The sequence below is a fragment of the Chiloscyllium punctatum genome, chromosome 3, assembly GCF_047496795.1.
Source record: "Chiloscyllium punctatum isolate Juve2018m chromosome 3, sChiPun1.3, whole genome shotgun sequence".
NCBI classification, from domain to species: Eukaryota; Metazoa; Chordata; class Chondrichthyes; order Orectolobiformes; family Hemiscylliidae; genus Chiloscyllium; species Chiloscyllium punctatum.
The window spans coordinates 32,589,555-32,611,389 of record NC_092741.1 but is presented as its reverse complement, the minus strand read 5'-3'; the positions used below and the strand labels follow the sequence as shown (position 1 = coordinate 32,611,389).

Genomic DNA, 21,835 nt, shown 5'->3' with positions numbered 1-21,835 from the left:
CCCCTACCATAACCACCCTATTATTCTTACAGACAACAGAGATCTCCTTACAAGTTTGTTTCTCAATTTCCCTCTGACTATTGGGGGGGTCTATAATACAATCCCAATAAGGTGATCATCCCTTTCTTATTTCTCCGTTTCATCCAAATAACTTCTCAGGATGTATTTCTGGGAATATCCTCCCTCAGCACAGCTGTAATGTTATCTCTTATCAAAAATGCCACTCCCCCTCCTCTCTTGACTCCCTTTCTATCCTTCCTGTAGCATTTGTATCCTGGAGCATTAAGCTGCCAGTCCTGCCCATCCCTGAGCCACATTTCTGTATTTGCTATGGTATCCCAGTCCCATGTTCCTAACCATGCCCTGAGTTCATCTGCCTTCCCTGTTAGGCCCCTTGCATTGAAATAAATGCAATTTAATTTATGAGTCCTACCTTGTCCCTGCCTGCCCTGACTATTTGACTCACTTCTGTTCTTAGCTGTACCCATCTCAGATCGATCTCTTTCCTCACTATCTCCCTGGGTCCCACCCCACCAACTTAGTAGTTTAAATCCTCCCAAGCAGTTCTAGCAAATTTCCCTGCCAGTATATTAGTCCCTTCCAATTTAGGTGCAATCCGTCCTCCTTGTACAGGTCACTTCTACCCCAAAAGAGATTCCAATGATCCAAAAATGGGAATCCTTCTCCCATACACCAGCTCCTCAGCCATGCGTCCAACAGCATTAATGGCAGATATAATCCGCAGTAACCCTTAAACTCTCTTTAAACTCCCACATCTGACAAGAAGTACATATCACTGCAAAGGCCATTTTTGCTCCTTCACAATCTACAGACCCAGAAAATAACACCGTCTTATTCCTCTACAAACACTGCCCCAGGTTAAATTAATAGCTATGGCTTATATTTTAAGTTTAATCAAGAGACTTCGCTCCAAAAACATATTATCAAGAAAGAACCCACTGTACTCACTCATACAGCCTTTCTCTTGGACAGACTTAAAACAACGATTAATTTATCTGATTCTGTGCTGTGAACTTCGCCCAACAGTTCCTCCAAGATTAGTTGTGAATTTCACTGTTTATTAATTTTCCCAGATGCACTCCAATGTCCAGCGATACACAAATTTCAAGAACAGCAAAGGCAGTAACTGTGCAGGTTCTCTCTCTCCCCTGCACTGTCCTCACCATGTGCTTCCTTTGGCTACTCTTCTCCCTTTTAAAATTGCTGTTGTTTTGACTTTTATTTCCAAAGTTCCAAAACAATGCAACAGCATATAAAACAGTAATTGCTGCTCCTGGAATTCGAGGAAATTGCCTCCAACACCTAAAATACCTCAAAAAAAGAAGCAGCTCTTACAGCCAGAAATTTTTCCCATCCTCCATCTTGGATTACCCAGAATCCTTCAGGCAGCATCCAAGGAACAGGAGGGTCGGCATCAGGGTCTTATGCCCGAAACGTCGACTCTCCTACTCCTCAATGCTGCCTAAGCTGTTGTGCTTTTCCAGTGCCACGCTTTTTGACTCTGATCTCTAGCATCTGCAGTCCTCACTTTCTCTTGGATGGTCGATGAAGTTATCTTGACCCGTTTTGATGGGCTGCAGAATTCAGTTGAGGGCATAAATTTACATGTGGAATTGTAATGTTGTTGCTGCCATAGATGTGTTTAAGGGAGGAGAATGGTCTAATATCGTACCGTTCCTGCATATAGCTTCTTCAAGCAGGATAGGGGAGGGGTGTAAAAGAGGAGGCATTGCCGCATTATTACTTTAGGAGTCAGTTACGATGGCGAGATTATATCTCAGAAGAATCATAGAATCCCTACAGTGTGGAAACAGTCCAGTTGGCCCAACAAGTCCACACCGACCCTCTGCAGAGTAACCCAACCAGACCCATTTCCCTACCCTATTACTCTATGTTTTCCTTGACTAATGCACCTAGTCTACACATTCCTGAACACTGTAGGCAATTTCACATGGCCAATTCACTTAACCTGCACAGCTATGGGAGGAAAAAGACGCAGACACTGGGAGAATATCTGTGTGGAGTTTGCACAGTCGCCCTAGGCTGGGATCGAAACCGGGTCCCTGACGCTGTGTCGTGTGGAATAAAAAGAGAGCAATCACGTTGCTGAGACTGTATTATATGTTCCTTAACAGTCAGTGAGCAATAGAGGAGTTGATACATAGACAATTCACTGAGGTGTATAAAAATAAGAATAGGGTAATTATATTAGCGGATTTCAACTTCCCCAATATTAATTGGGATAGTCATGGTGCAAATGATAGGAGATTCAGTGGGGATTTGAGGAAACAATAAGGGTGGTGGAGATATGGAATGTACTGCCTGGGTAGATAGTTGAGGTTGATAATTTTGCAGCCTTTAAAAAGTACTTAGATAAGCACTTGAGCTATCATATTATTCAAGGGTGTGGGCAAAGTGCTGAATGTAGATTAAAGTAGTTTTGGTCGATGCAGACTCGATGGGCTGAAGGGCCTCTTCTGTACTCCATGATTATGATGCTATGAGAATTGTGCTAGTCCAAAACATCCTGGACCCAATTGCATTCCCATCATAACATTAGGAAATGAATTTCATTAACTGGTTGTGTTAATAATGCCCCCCACTCCATCCTAAAACTCAATTTCTCGGGTTGAGGCTATGATGTATATTTGGTTTCCTGCCATTATCTGATATCCATAAGTTCTCTGTAACAGGCTTCAGCTTGATGTCATGTATTGGTAAGACAGCCAATTGGGAGTGCTTGGAATCCAGGCCCTCCCGCTGCCACCCACCCAGTCAGCAGAAACGTTGCAGCCAGTAATGCAATTAGTATTGGTAAAGTTTTATTAGCAGTAGTAAGGCTGCTTGCTAGGAATGCATCAGGGAGAGGGAAGTTACTTGTACGCTTTTGTCCAGTACTTAATCACACCTCTTCAGATAAAGTCTTCTGATTTATTCAGTGCTCAGGAACAGGACGATGTGACTGCAAGTGAGCCAGGTACAAAGATAGAATCAAGGAGTCTCAGCCTTTGAAATTGTCCAGCAAGTTTGAGGTCTGGAAAGTTTGGATGCATGAAGATGGTGACTGTAGTGTGAATAAGAACACAGACCATAGTGCTGTAGTGCAGGAAACCATTCAAATGGGCAGGGGTGAAAAAGTTGATGGAAATGTACTGGTGACAATTGACAAAATTGTCAAGGTGATAGACCATAAGACTCAAGAACCGAAGTGGGCAATTCAGCTCATTGAGTTTGCTCTGCCATTCACTGAGATCATGGCTGATTTAACTCTTCAATTCCACTTTCCCACCTTTTCCCTATAACCTTTGCCTTTCCTGATGTGTAAAAAAAAAAGCCTTGAATATACTTAAAGTCCCAATCCCAACTGTCCTTTGCAGTAAAGAATTCCACAGATTGACTACCCTTAGAAGAAATCCCTCCTCTCTCTGAATTGGGTGGTCCTTATTCTGACATTATGCTGTCTACTTCTGGACTTTCTCACGAGAGGAAACCTCTCAACACCTACCCTGTTGTGAAAATAGTCAAGGCCAAAACATTGTATGATTTAAAGAAGGAATTAGATATAGCACCTGGGGCTAAAAGTAACAAAGTACGTGGGGGAAAATCAGGAACATGCTGTTAAGCTAGATGATCAGCCAAGATTATAATGAATGCTGGAGCAGGCTTGAAGGGCCAAATGGTCTATTCCTGTTGTTTCTTTTTTCTATGCTTGTGTCAAGCCCCTGACAATCTTGTCTGTTTTAATTAGGTCACCTGACATTCTAAAGTTCAATGAGTACCAGGCCAACCTACATCAACCTCTCCTCATAAAAGAATACCTTCATATTAAGAGTCAACCTGGTGATTTGTAGAGAGGAAAAGTTAGCTTTCCAAATTCAGTGACTCTTCCTCTGTACTGACAGACCTGCTGCATTTCTCTAGCACTCTTTTGTTTAGTTTGTTTGATTTTCAGCATCCCTAGCAATTTTTTTATTTATCAAACTAGTGAACCTTCTCTGGACTGTCTCCAGTGCCTCTAATATGTTTTTTTAGATAAGGGGAACCAAAACTGTTCACAGTATTTTAGATGTGGTCCAACAAGTACCTTGTATTGTTTTAGGAAGACGTCCCAATTTTTGTCCAATTCCTTTTGGAACAATAGCCAACCTTCTATTTCCCTTCCATGTTATCTATTGAACATGTGTGTACGCTTTTTATGATTCATGTATAAGGGCTCCACAATTCCTCTGTTCCAACTTTCTCAGTATTTCTCCATTTAAATTATGTTCAGCTTCTTTATTCTTTGTATCAAAGTGCATTACCTCACATTTTCCACCTTATGTTCCATCTGCCAAGTTACAATTCTCCACAAGTCCAGACTGCTGTGCTGTCTGACTGGTGCTAGAGTTTGGGACAACTTTAGTGAAAGGGAAAGTGAAAGTGTGGGTACCAACCATTTACATAGGACTAGGGAAGGTCTGCTGAGGGGGTATGAGCAGAGAGAGGCTAAATTAAAAGACAGAGAACCTCAAAGATAATCTGTCAGTTATTACCTGGGCCACGAGCAAATAGGCTTAGTCCAAATAAGATTAGAGATGAAATTTATAATTCCAAGATTGCAGTGGGAAAAATTACTTTGATTTTGGAGCATGGCACTGTTCCTGGGGAAGATGGGTGATGTATTGTGTGAGACTGGTGAGGCACATAACAGTGATAGAGACGGCTATAAACTACATAATGGAAATGAAGATCAAGTCTGGGAAGATGTGATAGATTAACGAGAAGCCAAGGCCCAAGTGCAAGATAACTATAACAGCAATAGTGATCAGAGTGTGTCAGGAAGACACTATGTATAAACCCAACATTAACGTGTATAAGACTAAATACCACAGAACTTGTGAAAGAACACAACTAAAAGACGCTGTATTTAAATGCATGTGACATTCATATTAAAGAAACAAATTGAGAGCACAAATCAAAATATGTATGTAGTACAGATGACAAAGATTGGGATTTGAATAAGCTAGGGTACATGACATTTTAGGAAGGGCAGAAAACTAAGAAGAGATGGAGATGTAGCCCTGCTAAATAAAAATAACATCAGTGAAAGAGAAAGCTGGCCTTGATTCTGGAGAGCATAGCAGTTTGAAATGAGAAATAGTAAAGATATGAAGTAGCACATGTGAGTGAGTCTTTAATTGTAACCCCACTGTAGGAGAGAGTATATATGAAGAAATGATGGGAGCTTGTGAGAGAGGTAAAGCAATGATGTGGGTGATTTAATTTGCATTTGTTTGGATGAGGAGTGCTTTTAGGCCAGTTTCTAAGAACAGCTTGTTCTAGAACCAACCAAATAGCATGAATCATAGAATCCTGACAGTGTGGAAACAAGCCCTTCGGCCCAACAAGTCCACACCGACTCTCTGAAAAGCAACCTACCCAGACCCATTCCCCTAACCTATTATCACCCCTGACGAATGTACTTACACTATGGGCAATTTAGCATGGCCAGTTCACCTAATCTGCACATCTTTGGATGTGGAAACTGGAGAACCCAAAGGAAACCCACACACACAGGGAGAATGTGCAAACTCTACACGGACAGTCGCCCAGGTCCCTGGCGCTGTACTAGATCTGGTATTAGCCAATATGACATGGTAAAGGTGCTGCCTATACAGCAGAGATTATGATTTGAATTTCACATTCCATTTAAGGGAGAGAAGAGTGATCAAATACAAGCGTTTTAAACTTAACAGAGGGCTTGAAGACTTTCTTTCAGAGGATTGTGAATCTCAAGGATACCCTTCCCATGGAACTGTAATGAGAGTAATTTTTAGGTGGATGTGGACAGATTCTTGAATAAGGAGTCAAAGGTCATCAGAAATAAGCAGAAATGTGAATTTAAGGCCATAATCTGATCAGCTATGATCTTATTAAATGGGGGTATGGGCTATGGAGACTGAATGAATGGTATATTCCAGCACCTAATGCTTATGTTCATACCTAAACCAGGTTAAGGGATAGTAAGTAGAGATGCAGTGACAATAAACTTTAGGCTATATTTCAAAACAGATTAGAAGAGAAGGCCCACCAATTGTGGCTAACAAAGAAAGTTAAAAATATCAAACTGAAAGAAAAGGCATATAATTATGCAAGGCTGAGTGGCAGGTCATAAGATTGCTGTTCTTTATAGTCAGTCCAAAGAATGATGGAAGATTATGGGAAGGTAAAATGAAGAGCATGAGAAGGGTGTGGCTGGAACGTAAGAGTTTCTGCATGTATTTAAAAGAAAGGCAAGTAAAGCAAATAATTGCTGCCCTTCTGTAATTAGGGCCCCGAACTGAGTGGCTTGCTATACCAATTCAGAGGGCAGTTAAAAATCAACTGAATTGCTGTGGGTCTGAAGTCACATGGGCCACACCAGGTAAAGATGAGCGATTCCATCCTGAACAGACATCAGTGAACCAGATGGGTCTTTTCAACAATTGATAGTTTCACAGTTATTGTTATGGTGACTAGTTTTCAATTCTAATTGATTAACTGAATTTAAATTCCACCAGTTGCCATGGTGTATTTTGAACCTATGTCGCCAGAACATTACCCTGGATGTCTAGATTAGTAATCCAGTGATATTACCATTATGACACAACTTGCCCAGATTTCCAGAGGATATTTGAGAAAATGCCACATTAAAGGCTTTGCAAAGTTACATGATGTAGAGGGGTAACATATTGGCTCGGATAGAGAATTGGTTGGCTAATGGAAGCAGAGGCTGGGTATAAACCAGTTGTCTTTGGGTTGGCGGATGTGATTAGTGATGTGCCACAGGGATCAGTGTGTTGAACCCCAATTATTTACCATTTAGATTCATGACTTTGATGGAGGGACCAATATATTGTTTTGAATTTGCTTTTTAAGTCAGAAATCAATTTGTGAAGGGGACACTCTCTAAGGGATATAGAGAGAACAGGAGAACAGGCAAAAATTTGGCAGATGGAATGTAATATCAGAAATATGAACTTGTCCATTTTGGCAGGAAAAATAGAAAAGCAGCATATTAATGGCAAACTTATACCTAGTGAAATCTGACAGGATTGTGGCCTCAGCACTGAACTCTATTGGCCATGATCTCATTGAATGACAGAACAGGCCAAAGAGGAGCCTCCTGTGAAGCGCTTCTGTGATCTTTCCTTTGGCATTTGTAGTGGTTTGAATCTGCCACTTCCGGTTGTCACAGATTCAATCAATAAGCACATTGACCTGGACCCAATATACCGACCACTGCAACTGACAGCTGGAACGGACAACCGGAAGCGGCAGACTCAAACCACTACAAATGCCGGAGGAAAGATCACAGAAGCGCTTCACAGGAGGCTCCCAAGCACTGAGGATGTCACCTAGACAGGGGACGAAATGTCTGCAACACAAATTCCCAGCTCGGCGAACAGAACCACAACTACGAGCACCCGAGCTACAAATCTTCTCACAAACTTTGGCATACTCCTGATTTGTTTATTCGTATGAAAATCCAGTTTTCCACTTGCTGCAGAAACTTATCTTAAAAGATGAGAAACCAAAATTCTGAAATCCTTAAGTGCCACCATCTGTACATTAAACTTTAATAACACCTTGACCTTAAATTCAAAATTTAATCAGCATTCTCATCTCTCTACAGTGGTTGCACGACCTGTGCCTTAAAAGTTTAGCTTGGTGTGTTTTCTCAACTTAAAAAAACAAGCAATTCAAAATGTCAAGGTTCACTTCGTCTTCTAACCTTCTAACAGAGTTTGTTTCTTTGACACTGTCACAGACTGATTTCTTAAACATTGAGGGAAGTAGGTAGCCACCAGCAGCTATTCAGCAAGACTTCTCCCTGTTGCTCCAAAGGCAATAATTAAGCAAAGAGTAAGTTAAGTTAGCTGACTATGCCTCTTATTATTACGTTGCTGTTCATGCTTTATTCTTTTAAACAACAATTCTATCACACAACATTTTAGGAAGTTTTTGTTAAGTATGCTTAGACTATTGTTATACGCTTAATGGTAAGGTTCTGGAATGTTTATGAACGAAGACACCTTGAAGTGCAGGTTCATAGTTCATTGAAAGTGGTGTCACAGATAGACAGGATCGTAAAGAAGGCATTTGCTAACTTTGCCTTTATTGGTCAGTGCATTGGGTATAGGAGTTGGGAAGTCATGTTGTGGCTGTACGAAATACTGATTAAGCTAATTTTGGAATTCCGTGTGTAATTCTGGTCTCCCTGATATAGGAAGGATGTTGTGAAACTCTAAAGGATTCAGAGAAGAGTTACAAGGATGTTGTCACAGTTGGAGCATTTGAGGCTGAACAAGCTTCAACTATTTTCCCTGGAGCATTGGAGGCTGGGGGGGGTGACATAAGAGGTTTATAAAACCATGAGGGGAATGGATAGGCTGAATAGCTAAGGTCTTTTCCCTGGGGTGGGAGATTGTAAAACTAGAGGGCATAGGTTTAAGGTGAGAAGGGAAAGATTTAAAAGGGACCTAAGGAGCAACATTTTAACTGAGGGTGGTGCATGGATGGAATGAGCTGCCAGAGGAAGTGGTGGAGGCTGATACAATTGCTTGTAAAAGGCATCTGGATGTGTATATGAATAGGGTTGAGAGGAATATGGGCTAAATGGACTATTTCCATGCTGTTCAACTCTGTGATTCAGATTAATTTGTCAGAGTTACAAAAAGAAAGCTTACAATATATTGTGCAATTTTGCTTCTCTGGGCGATTTACTCTGCAGCATAGACCAAGGTCTGATCAAGATGTTTTGTCAGTGGTTCTCCATGGATGACTTCAGTATTGGATTAGGATAGGTAGGTGAATGTTTTTGACCAGTGCTGTAGTTCTCTATGACTCGATTGGATTTACTGCTTCCTTTCACTGCTACCCTAGGAGGTAAATAACCCTCTGTTGGGAGTAGCACGGCCACGTTCAGTATCTCAACCTGAATAGGTGACTTTGTTTCTCCACAAGGAAAAAGGTAAGCAAGAAACAACCAAATACTACACACACTTGTTACTGAAGGTGGTGGCAGTGATTCAGAGTTCAGCACAGGTGCAAGACACAGAAGAAAACACAATAGTTTATTAAATGAATTGCCATTAGACCTTCAAATTCATCTCATTGGAATGAACTAATTATTTCTGAAATTACTTTTAAAGGGTGCAGGTGACAGCTTTTTGGGTGCTCTGGCATTCTACATGGCTTATTATCCTTGCATGGATCTGGAAGAAATGAGCAGAAGGGCCTGTGACATCGCTTCAGTGAGTGTTCAATCACAAGGAACTCAAGCTAGCTACCCCCACAGAGCACAGCTCCCCCAGGAACTCTTTTAGAAGAAAACAAAATGAAGGAACAGACCATTCAATTTGGTTCTAGTCATTGCTCATTTTATTGATTTTTTAAAAATAATTGTTAAGTGTAAATAAAAGTGTAAAAATGATTGTTCTCTCCTCTTACATTCTTGTCAGCTTTTGAAATGTCACCCTCACGTTTTGCATTATCCTGAAACTAGAGGTGCTACTCATTATTTCCTGGAAATCCCATTCAGTTCCAGAATTGTCCTGACACAAAATCTGTTCATTTCAACTTCGTATATCAGATTGACCGGATTTTCTTCTTTTCAAAGAAAAGCACGTGCTTGTTCACTGCAAAAGAAACAAATAAAAGTATAGTTACAATACAGGGGGCCAACTAAGCAGCTGCCTGGTAGGTACCTGACCATACAGAACAAACTATATTAAGGGCTTCTTATTTGAGGAACATTGCCAGGGATATAGCAGAAAAACCTTTTTCACTGACTTACCTTTAGTTTGATGTTCTGCATTGGCAATTAAGTGTCATGCAGCATGGAAACAGTTCAAATTGTCCACGCCAACCAGTCATCCCAATCTGACCTCGTCGCATTTGGCCCATATCCCTCTTAAAACCTCCTATTCATATACCCATCCTAATGCCTTTTAAATGTAATTGCACCAGCCTCCACCACTTCCTCTGGCAGCTCATTCCATATACATACCACCCTCTGCGTGAAAAAGCTGCTCCTTTGGTCCCTTTTAAATCTTTCCCCTATCACCTTAAAACCTATGCTCTCTAGTTCTAGACTCCACCCATCCTTGAAAAAGACTTCACATTTATCGAAATTAAACTCCATTTGTCATTCCTTTGGCCCATCTGATCAAGACCCCATTGTGCTCTAAGGTAACCTTCTTCACTATCCACGAGATCACCAATTTTGCTGTCATCTGCAAATTTTCTAACCATGCCTCCTAGAGTCACATCCAAATCATTTATGTATGATGAAAAGCAGTGGACCCAGTAGTAATGCTCGTGGCACACCTATGTTCACAGGCCCTTTGTCCGTAAAGCAACCCTCCACCATCACCATCCTGCATCTCCTACCTTCAAGCCAATTTTGTATCTGATTGGCTAGCTCCCATGAACGATCTAACCTTGCAGCTTACCATGCAGAACCTTGTCAAACGCCTTGCTGAAGCCCCGTATAGATGACATCTACCGCTCTACCTTCATCAATCTTCTTTGCCACTCTTCAAAAAAAAATCAAGTTAGTGAGACACAATTTCCCTAAGCCCTATTGAATATCCCTAATCAGTCCTTCCAACTACATTAATCCTGTCCCTCAGGATCCTCTCCAACAACATATCTACCACTGATGTACAGCTCACTGGTCCATAATTCCCTGGCTTTTCCATAAAGTCTTTCTTAAATAATGGCACCACATTAGCCAACCTCCAGTCTTCTGGAACCTCACCCATGGCTGTCGAGGATACAAATATCCCAGCAACCTCTTTGCTAGTTTCCCACAAAGTTCTATGTTGTTGTTACAATTATTACATTCTTGAAAACTATATTTAGAGCAAATTTATAGACTCAATTCTGTGGCAAGTATAATGGCAATTTTAAAAAAATTCATATTTGGATGCAAATTCATTGGAAAGGCCACTGTGTAGCACCCACTCAAATCCGATAGACCAATTGCCCTTAAGGTGAGGGCGAGCTACCATTTTCAACTGCTGTAGTTCATGTACTGTAGGTACACCCAGTGCTGCTAAAGAAGAGTCATCATCAGAGGAGGTCTACAGCATGGACACAGGTCCTTCAGTCCATGCCATCCAGTTTTCACAATTAAATTAGTCCTATTTGCCTGTGTTTGGCCCATACCCCTCCAATTCTGTCCGTGCACATAAATGTTTCTTAAATGACAAAATTGTACTCTTCCACCATTACCTCTGACAACCCTATGTATGAATAAATTGCCCCTCTGGACCTTTTATCTCTCTCCTCTCACCTTCAACCTGTGCCCTCTGGTTTTAGACTCCCCTAACATGGGGAAAAGTTGTTGACTATCTACATTATGTATAAAGTTAAAAATCACAATACCAGGTTATAGTCCAACAGGTTTATTTGGAAGCAGTAGCTTTCATAGCACTGCTCCATCAGGTGGTTGTAGAGTATAAGATCATACTCCACAACCACCTGATGAAGGAGCAACAATCCGAAAGCTAAGTGCCTCTAAATAAACTTGGTGTTATGTGATTTTTAACTTTGTACACACCAGTCCACATCATACTTTATGTATGCCTCTTATGATTTTTTAGACCTCTGTAAGGTCACCCCTTAGTCTCCTACCTGCTAGGGCTATAAGTCCCAACCTATCCAACCTCTCCTTATAACTCAAACCTTCCAGTCCAGGTAGCAAACTAGTAAATCTTTTCTGCACTCTTCCTAGTTTAATAAAATCCTTTGAGGTGGAGCAACTAGAATTGCATGCAGTACTCCAAATGTGGCCTCACCCATGTCTTGTACAGCTACAAGACGTCCCAACACCTATTCTTAATGTTCTGATTGATGGAAGCAGGCATGTTGAAAGCCTTCTTCACTACCCTGTGTACCTGTGACTCTATTTTCGAGGAGCTATGAACCTGACCCCTAGATATTTTAGAGCTCAGATGCACTGTTCCATGGGAAGTGTGATTCCTAAGCAAATCCTCTATTAGAATGGTGATCTTGAAGGAAGTTATCAAGCAGCAGTCAGATGTTGCTCTGCAGTTTTGACATGGGTACATACATGTGACACGTATTGAACTGGCAGAACCCCAAGTGCACATGACCTGCCTTCATCCCAACTGCGTGCGCATCAGGGCAAGCAATAGTGATGACACCCTCCTATATACTGAAAACAAATCTTATTTATAGTGCCAACACTACTCAAACATCACCAGTCCTATAATATACTGCCATTTCATTTTCACTCTGCAGCAAATAGACAGGGAAAGTGGTCACATTTTTTTCTTAATTATTCACAGGACATGGGCATCACTGGCTGGGCCAGTATTTATTGTCCATCCCTAATGCCCAGAGTTGGAGCAGTTTTTGTTATGGTCAAAAAAAAAGGCCACATCATGCTTACATGATTGTGATTGAATAGCTTTGCAAGTCAATACTGGCGAAGGAAGTTCTTGCTGATTTATATTAAGCTTAATTAATTATACACAATGTTGTACGTCAGTATGAATTTATTTTGTTTACTTTTAACACAGACACACTAAAAATAACCAGATCATGACTCCAACGGAAAAGTAGACAAGACAAATATAGCACGGTGTATGAGCATTCAAAGAACCTTATGTAAAAGCACCAATGCAGTTTTATTTTCTCAAACATTGGGAGTAAGAAAGCAAGAACCAAATGAAATGTATACGAAGAGTATCAAAGTGAGTAATTCCATGAAACCCGATTCGAGCAAGCTGACAGCTTCAGCACTGAAAAGAAGTTTAAATGTTTCCAAGCACTGCAAAGTAAAGATTTTCAAAACTGCTTCAAGCCAAACGCTCTGCATGGAAGAGTATTAAAAGTTCATTTTTCAATAATATGACACTGAAAGCCCTTGGGTCTTTCATGTCTTAACAAGTGAAGGGAGACATTGTTTCCCAGCCCAGATACAAAGTACAACATAGAATGTAAATGTTTTCTCAGCCCTCCTCATGTCCAAATTTTCTTTGGAACCGCACCTCTCATTTAAAAGTTTCAAACACATGATGTAAGTGGCATGAGGGTTTTTTTTTCGAAAAGGAAACACACCCAAACCAATGTCCTGCCACTACTGTTGTCCAATTGTTTCCATGAGTGGATTCATATTTAGTGAAGGATTAGAATATTATGTGATCACATAGCAACAGATTATCAGAATGCTTTTCAATGACATAGTAACCAATAACTGGAGGATTATATCCAGGACTAAGAAGGCATAGAAATTATAGGCCAGCTAAGGCACAAGAGATTTGGCAGGATTGAATGTTATTTATTTTAGTGCAAGGAAAATGACAAACAGGGCAGATGAGATGAAAGTTCAAATTAAAACATGGGGTATGATGTCATTGCTGACACCAAGAAATGAGAGAGGAGGCAGAATTGACAACTCAGTATTCCAGAAAAGAAGGTGTGCAGGTGAGACAGGGAAGAAGGTACCATAGGTTCCCTAACACAGTCTGCAAGAAATAAAAGTGCAGATATGCCGGCAAATATCAAAGAAGTGTGAAAGTAAGAGGGTAGTGATAGCCACAGGAGAGATGTCAGAGGATTGGAGGACAGCCAGTGTGTTACCACTGTTCAAGAAGGTAGCAAAGGAAAAGCAGGAAATTATAGGCCAGTCAGTATAATGTCAGTGAGGAAAAGTTTTGGAAGCAATTTAAGGACAGAATTAATCTGGAAGATGTTGTGAAACTTGAAAGGGTTCAGAAAAGATTTACAAGGATGTTGCCAGGGTTGGAGGATCGGAGCTATAGGGAGAGGCTGAACAGACTGGGACTGTTTTCCCTGGAACGTCGGAGGCTGAGGGGTGACGTTATAGAGGTTTACAAAATTATGAGGGGCATGGATAGGGTAAATAGGCAGAGTCTTTTCCCTGGGGTCGGGGAGTCCAGAACTAGAGGGCATAGGTTTAAGGCGAGAGGGGAAAGATATAAAAGAGACCTAAGGGGCAACTTTTTCATGTAGAGGGTGGTACGTGTATGGAATGAGCTACCAGAGGATGTGGTGAGGCTGGTACAATTGCAACATTTAAGAGGCATTTGGATGGGTATATGAATAGGAAGGGTTTGGAGGGATATGGGCTGGGTGCTGGCAGGTGGGACTAGATTGGGTTGGGATATCTGATCGGCATGGACAGGTTGGACCAAAGGGTCTGTTTCCATGCTGTATATCTCTATGACTTGGAGAGTCAGCATGGCTTTTTTTTTTAAAGGAGAAGAGATCATGTCTGACCCACTTGATTGAATTTTTCAGAGGGAATGAGATGTATAGAATGAGGGCAACATATCTGGCAGAGTCTACTTTGACTTCAGCAAGACTTTTGATGAAGTCCCATACGGGAGACTGACAGTGAAGGTGAGAGTCCATGGGGTTCACGGAAATTTTGCTAAATGGATGCAGAATTGCCTGAGTGGCAGGAAGCAGAAAGTAATGGTCGAGGGGTGTATGACTTGAAACTTGTGTCTCCTGGTGTCCTATGGGTGTCTGTACTGGGGCCCCTGTTGTTTGCAGTTTATATAAACAAGTTAGACTTGAACTGGGGAAGGTTGATCAGTAAGTTCACTGACAATATAAAAAATTGATGGGGTGGTAATTAGTGAGGAGAACAGCCTTAGATGGGCTGGTCAAATGGGCTGAGTCAGTGGCAAATAGAATTCAATCTGGATAAACGTAGGGTGATGCATTTGGGCAAGGCAAACAAGGAACTAGAATACACAGTGAATGGTAGAACGCTGGGGTCAATAATCAGAGGGACATTGAACACAGACACACACAAACCATCGGTCCCTTTAAATGGCAGGAAAGGTAGATAAAGTGGTTCAGGCAGCAGATGGGATAGTTGACTTTATTAGCTAAGGCATAGACTTTAAGAGCAAGGAGATTTTACTGGAACAGTGTACAAATTTGGTTAGGCCATAACTAGAGTATTGTGTGCTGTACTGGAATACACATTATGTGAGGTATAGGATTTCACTTGAGAGGATGCAAAGAGATTGCCTGGTCTGGATAGGTTTAGTTATGAAGAGATATTGAATAGACTACTGTTGTTTTCCTTGAAGCAGATGAGACTAAGTAAGGACACAATTGAGACATGTAAAATTATGAGGGATATTCACAGAGTAGACAGGAAAAATCCTCCCCACTCGGTAAAGGGATCAGTGATGGGGGCATAGATTTAGAGAAAATATGTGGAAACATCCTTCTCAGATGGTGGTAGGAATATAGAACTCATTGCTTGTTACAGTGGTAGAGGCAGAAAACCTTATAACACTTAAGAAGTATTTAGATGTACACTTGCAATGTTAAGACATACAAAGATATGGCCTAAGGGCTGGAAAATGGGAATAGAATAGTGAAGTGATTGTTTTTGACAAGAGTAGACTTGACGGAATGAAGAGCCCTTTTTCTGTGCTATGGAACACTATGACTCTAAAACAGATAATAAATCATCAGCTTACAGTGAGATGTGTCAAACAATCAATATAGAAAAATTGTTCTCTGACATCTCCATGATCCGTGTTCTTCATCATAAATGACGTGATTAAAAGCATACATGAGTTTGTGCTGTCAAAACGAACAAAACTATTTTCACAGAATGACAGATAATGGCAGAGTACATGAAAAGTTGTAAACCACTATTTCCCCACCATATTTGTTGTACCTGTGAAATGATATAACACTATTGTTTAATCTGTGAAAGATCCTCACATCCAAAATGATTTTGAATAATTCTACTTTTAATGGTGAGTGTTCACAGCACAAACCCTGCCAGCCTCACACACCAAGATTATAAAGATCCTGGTGTGAGTAAGAAATCACCACTCACTCAGGCACAGGTTGGTGAAAATGCTTATTTAGTATTAGAGTTTACAAGAAAAAAAAATACTTGCAATTATATAGTACGTCTTCTCTAGTAAAGCATTTGAAGCGAATCAGGTTCCATGGGAACTTCATTAAATAAAATCTGACACCAAGTCAAGTTAGGAAATAGTAGGAAGGGTGACCAAAAAGCTTAATATGTCATAAGCTTCTGAGTAGGATCTTTCAAAGGAGACAGTAAGAAGTGGAAGGTTTTAGGGATGTGATTTCAAGGCTTAGGTCAGCTGCTAATAATGAATGCAAGAGCCCAAATTGGAGGACTTTAAACAATCATGGATTGCTGCTGGCACATTATCAGAGAGTTGCACAGGGGAGTATTATCTGGCCTGGTTCACAAGATCTAACATTTGAAACCAATCAAAAGTTGTACTTTTTTTGACGGGGGAGGGAAAACAGCTATGTCGTAATGCCAATTTAGTAATCAGTGTGCTGAAATTCAACTCCAGTTATGAAACCAAAATAATACTGCAAAGTAATGTTTTGTTCAGACCTTAGTTTTCTTTTCTGTTTAATCCACAGCAAGGACTCTCACATGCACACATACATTGATCACACATATTCAGTATGCGTAACACTTTTCGGTCGATGTGCCAAGCAGCACAACAGAAAACTGCTAAATTCGCCCCCTAGGGCAAGCTGTTCCAAAACTAGCAGACGGTGGAAGGAAGCCCAGAACCAATCTCCTGAGTGCCACAGATGAAGGGGAAGTGAATATCACACTGCTTTAGAGAATCAGCCTGCAAATGTCATTCTCAGGCCAGCACTGTTGTAGCTAACAGGAGAAATTTTCACACACGTGTAATGAGGCTGGGAGACTATAAAATATATTATCAGAGAGAATAATTGAAGCAGAAATGTAGGTAGCTGAAGGAATGTGGGATAAATGGGTTATGAGTAGAAGGCAAGGAGATAGGATTAGGACTACTGTTTTCGAAAAGGAAATAACTAACATGGACTACTTGGCCGAACAACCTAATGTGCTATCATTTCTGTTTAATGGGTCGCTCCATTTTCGATTGACAATACGTTGTGCATCCCTATCACTATGAATAGAGGACAAAAAAGATGTATCTTTCTGTATAACATTCTGCTTGCTGTTCTAGATCATATTTAAATCAATTCATTACTTAGATTGCAATCCACCACCTTCTCAAAGGTAATAAGGCATGGGTATAAATGCTAGCCTAATCAATGATTAACCCACATCCCTTGAAAGAATTTTTAAAAATTGAATAGTTAATTTTTATTCTGTTTCACAAAGGGAGCCAAAACTGTATATGTATTTCAAGTGAAACAAGGTGAGAAAGGTGTAATCATAACAAGATGCAAAGACATAAATATACTATAAATAAGCATAACATTTTAATAGGTTATAAGTAAGCAATGGGCAATTAGAGTTATCATATGAGATTAATGGATAAGAGTTAATAACACCTGTAATGAAGGCACCAGCACGTGACACATTCACCTGCAGCAGTTGCAAATAGCACATTCCAATTTACCTATCGGATCATGTTTTCTCAGAATGAGTTTGTCCCGTAGTCGGCTCCTCTTTGCGTTGAAGCAGTAGCCACTTCCAGCTGCACTCACCATCCTCACAAGGATGGACCTGTCAAAATTTAACAAAACGTTACTGAGCTCCAGCTCTGCCAGTAAACCATTCAGATCTATATTTTTCAATGATCATAACAACCTATATTTCTTTAACACTCTCACAATATTGTCTCTGGCCTTTAAATTATAGTGGTCATAGAATGATTAGGGGAATGGAATAGCTAAGCAAAAGGATTCTTAAAAAGATGGACAATACTAAGTGACAGGGTGACGTTCCTGTGGAATTGGCAAGAGGGTTCATTTATGTAGCAACTTATCACACATTCTGGATGTTCCAGAGTGCATTTAACCAACATATTAGATTTAAAGCACAGTTACTGATGTAATACAGATTCAAGGCTGAAAGGAATGGCCAGCAACATGGAATTGAAGAGCAAAGGCTGAGCCACTGTTGTATAATCTTATTTTGAGAACCAGTGTAGCTCAGTGAGGTCAGAGACAATTCGACCATGGGCTGTGACGTTTTGCACAAATTGTAAGTTACGTGTCATAGAAGATTAAAGATTCGCAATATCTTATGTGAATGTGAAAATGCAGGCACGTTACACGGAGGATGAGCTCGTTAACGCCAACGTCAGAAATGATTATGCTATTCCTAGAAATTAAAGCACTTTGGTACTTGCCTTTAACCATTCACAGGATGTCCCTATCCTTAACTTGCCTACATTAGCTACTTTCTTGCTAATACAGTCCCTGTACATTCTGGTTTTCATAGCAGTTCGGAGTGGCTGGTAGACCATTTTTTGAATGCAACAGACAGAGTCAACCAGATTGCTGTGTGTCACATGTAAACCAGATCCAGTGAAAACAGCAGATCTCCTTCTCCAATGAACCGGTTGTATTTTTAACAATGAGTCAGTTGTTTTATTGTCACTGATGATTTATGTAGTGATAGTTTCCTATTCCTGATTTATTTCTTCAAATTTAATTTTCACATCTCTCTTCTTGGGATTTGAACTTATGCCTCCAGATTGTGTGTTCAGCCTCTGGAGTGCAAGTCCAGTAACTTAACAGTTATTTTACAATACCCTTAATGAGGCCGATTCATCTACTCAGGTCACAATCAACTAACTTCATTGGGATTTCCAAATGTTCTTCTTCCTCTAGGACTTTACAAGAAAAATTCTGTCTAATAAGCAACTCCTCCAAAAGGTTAAAATAAAATAGTCAGCATTCTTGAATTAGGTGCAGCCAATACAACACGTTTAGATATGATCAAGAGCAATATACAGCCTGTGCCAGCATCTGAAAGGAAATTATTTAAAATAGGACTCGCATGTCTCCTTCATCTTTTTTGCTTCACATTTCAACTTCAGTTTGAACTTAAATCCAGGTGGGATTTAAGTAAATTTGGGGAGTTGCATTGTTTTCCTTTTTACAGAAGTTTGAAAGGAGATTTAGTCGAGATATTCATGAGGGGCTTGGACAGGGTAGATAGGGAGAAACTGTTCCTGTTGATGGAAAGAATGAGAATGGGAGGTACAGATTTAAGATAACTGGCAAAAGAAGAAATGGTGACAGAAGGAAAACATTTTCATGCAACGAGTGGTTAGGATCTGGAATGTACTGTCCAGGATTGTTGAGGAAGTAAATTCAATCAAAGCATTCGAAAGGGAATTATTCATTTATTATGATCAGAAAAGAAAGAATGTGCAGGGTTATGGGGAGAAGGCAAGAGAATGGCACTTGGTGAACTACTCATTCAGAGACACAGTGTAGGCACGACAGGGCCAATGGCTCTCTGTACGCTGTAACGATTCAGAGATTCCTTGAATTGGCAGTTCTTCTGACATGACCTTGGACAGTATTGACAGATTATTTAGTTGTGGGGGGGCATCACTGTAGAACAAAACCTCATCCTAACATGACAGTCAACTAGCAGGAATCAGTAGATAGCATTCAGGAGAGGAACACTAGCTTATGTTAATTCTCTCTGGCTTACACCACTCCTAGCACCCCAACAGACATTTTACTGGATGTAAGCTCACATTCAACAGGAATCAAATCTGCAATCTTCCACTTTGTGTAGCGTCATTATCCTGGCCCTAGCGTCATTAACAAGGAAACAAAGGAGTGATACCAAAAAACATTCACCTTTCAGATGATGAAAAAAGATTTTGTCAGGACATTCCCCATCGTAGCATTAAGGTATTACACATATCTTACCAGGAAGTGCTAAAAATACAACCAAATGCAAATAATGTGCAGCCATCAGGACTGGATGAAGTACAACAGTTTGGGGATATTGACTAAAAGGTCATTGCAGTTGATTACTGCCTTTCATGGTCAATCTGAAAGAAAAACAAGTCCTCTGCCCGAGTTGGAACACTACCATTTATTAAACCCACAACACACTAAAGCCTAGAAATGATGCTGTTATGTTGTATAAATGCTTCATAATGCCTCTAAAGATAGCACTGAAGTCTTTATGCATTTGTGCTACTTTATGTATTTATGACTTTATGTATCCGAGATTGATAGGTTCTTGTTGTCTAGAGGAATTAAGGGCTACGGGGAGAATGCTGGCAAGTGGAGCTGAAATGTGCATCAGCCATGATTGAATGGCGGAGTGGACTCGATGGGCCGAATGGCCTTACTTCCACTCCTATGTCTTATGGTCTTATAATCACTAAGCACAAACATTAATGTTTTGAAATATTCCAGGCGCAGTTGGTCTACCATTCCTAATCAGTACGATGGTATGCTTGACTAGTGCTGTTGGGAATAGTCTCAACAAGCATCTCCTCTATCCTGGTCCACTCTAACCATCTGCAGGAAACAGGGCACTACATTTACTGGGATACTGAATTTGGTACCACAGCAACTCAGCATCCAGGCAGCTGCTGCTGATGTCATTGCATCAAACAACAGGGCCATGCGTCACAGTGAGTAATGCAAAAAAAAAATTTCACAAATGCAATAAAATGTGTTTTTCAATTGCTTTGAAGCAATCCAATTAAAATTTCAAGCTCCTGAATTGCTCGGTGCCCCATGCTGACACTTGCCTACCCCTACTCACTACCTCCTCAGCTCTCCTCATCCTGCTCACTCTCTTCTCCCTCATAGTTTACCAGTCACTGAGAGAAAGGGAAAAGGGCACAGAATGGGAGGGAGGCAACTGTCATCGAGCGGAGACAGTGAGATGGAGAGGAGGGTGGAGGGAGCGGGGTCAGGGGGAATGAGGGGAGTGAGTGAGGGATACCAACTTGCAGTTTCAGGTGTACATTGATGAAATGCTGAAGGCGTACCACCTTCCTGTTCTAGTCCAGCAGCTGGAAGAGGAGCTCTGACCTAACAGCATTTCACAGCCTTACAGCCTCTACCACAGTGAAGGCACAAGAAGCAAAATCATGTAAAGTTCAGCACTTCCCAGGTATCCTTGAAATCACACACCAACTTCACTTAGCACATACCACTTTCATCACTGTGTGTCTACAGCTTGGAACCTCTACCCAACACCACACCACCATGGGAGCAACAGCAAACCCAGGATTGAAGCAGTCCAAGGACAGAGCTCCCATCACCATCCAAGGGGAATGTGGAGTGGACAATAAGTGCAGCCTTGCCAGCATCACCCACATGCCAAGAACATATTAAATAGGACAAATATATTTGACTCTACTGGTGGTCATGCAAAATGGCAACTGAGGCTTAGGTTTGACAGCTGAAAAGTCAGTCTTGGGAATAAGAAACTCTTTTTACTTAAAAACTAACTTTCCTAAACTCCAACATGGGCTAGATGGATCAAAAGGGCTTTTCTGATCTTACACTATATTCTTGCCATGACTGAGCAAAGATCTTTCCAATACTTCTAAGGAAATGTTGTCAATGTCAAAGTCTCCACTGAATGCAAGAGTTGAGTGATAACTAGGTTTAACAAACAGATACTTTGGACCCAGTTACAATAATAAAACGCTGCAATTGGATAACTTCTGGAAAATGTATATAGGGCTGAAGATAATAAGCCATTGAGTAAAATACTTCCACATATCAGTTTTGGATGAACAGAAGATACTGAACGGATTTGATCCGACAAAGTAACTCCCTTTGTGCATTGAGAGAGGTTGGCACAATTATCAACTCGTGTCATTTGAATATTCTAAAACTCAAATTGCATCAAAGAGGAGACAAACCTGAAAAATGCCTCTTTAGACAGTATTGTTGCATCAAGTTAATTTCTTTCTGTTCATTCGTGGGATATGAGCATCAATGGCAATTAATGGGCTGGGTGGGGGGGGGGGGGGGGGGGTGTGAAACA

General features: G+C 40.7%; 2 protein-coding genes across 8 annotated transcripts in view; one reads left to right on the top strand and one right to left on the bottom strand.

Moving 5' to 3' along the window:
- Window positions 1-21,835, top strand: part of rbks (ribokinase) — a 271,611-nt gene that overhangs the window by 142,038 nt on the left and 107,738 nt on the right. For 5 of the 7 annotated variants that reach the window (XM_072551302.1, XM_072551311.1, XM_072551269.1 and 2 more), the window contains one exon: window positions 9,195-9,475. The exons of 1 other annotated variant lie outside the window; for it this stretch is intronic. In XM_072551302.1, the coding sequence (XP_072407403.1) occupies window positions 9,195-9,368 (174 nt within the window). In that variant the 3' untranslated portion in view covers window positions 9,369-9,475. Of the gene's footprint in view, window positions 1-9,194; window positions 9,476-21,835 lie in introns of those variants that run through there. One more of the 7 variants, XR_011953324.1, reaches the window with a different exon arrangement.
- The window catches only part of mrpl33 (mitochondrial ribosomal protein L33), a 44,863-nt gene continuing 32,428 nt past the window's right edge, over window positions 9,401-21,835 (bottom strand). The window contains exons 4-5 of the mRNA XM_072551343.1: window positions 17,466-17,572; window positions 9,401-9,680 (exon numbers count right to left, since the gene is read on the bottom strand). Of these exons, the coding sequence (XP_072407444.1) occupies window positions 9,631-9,680; window positions 17,466-17,572 (157 nt within the window). The 3' untranslated portion in view covers window positions 9,401-9,630. The remainder of the gene's footprint in view (window positions 9,681-17,465; window positions 17,573-21,835) is intronic.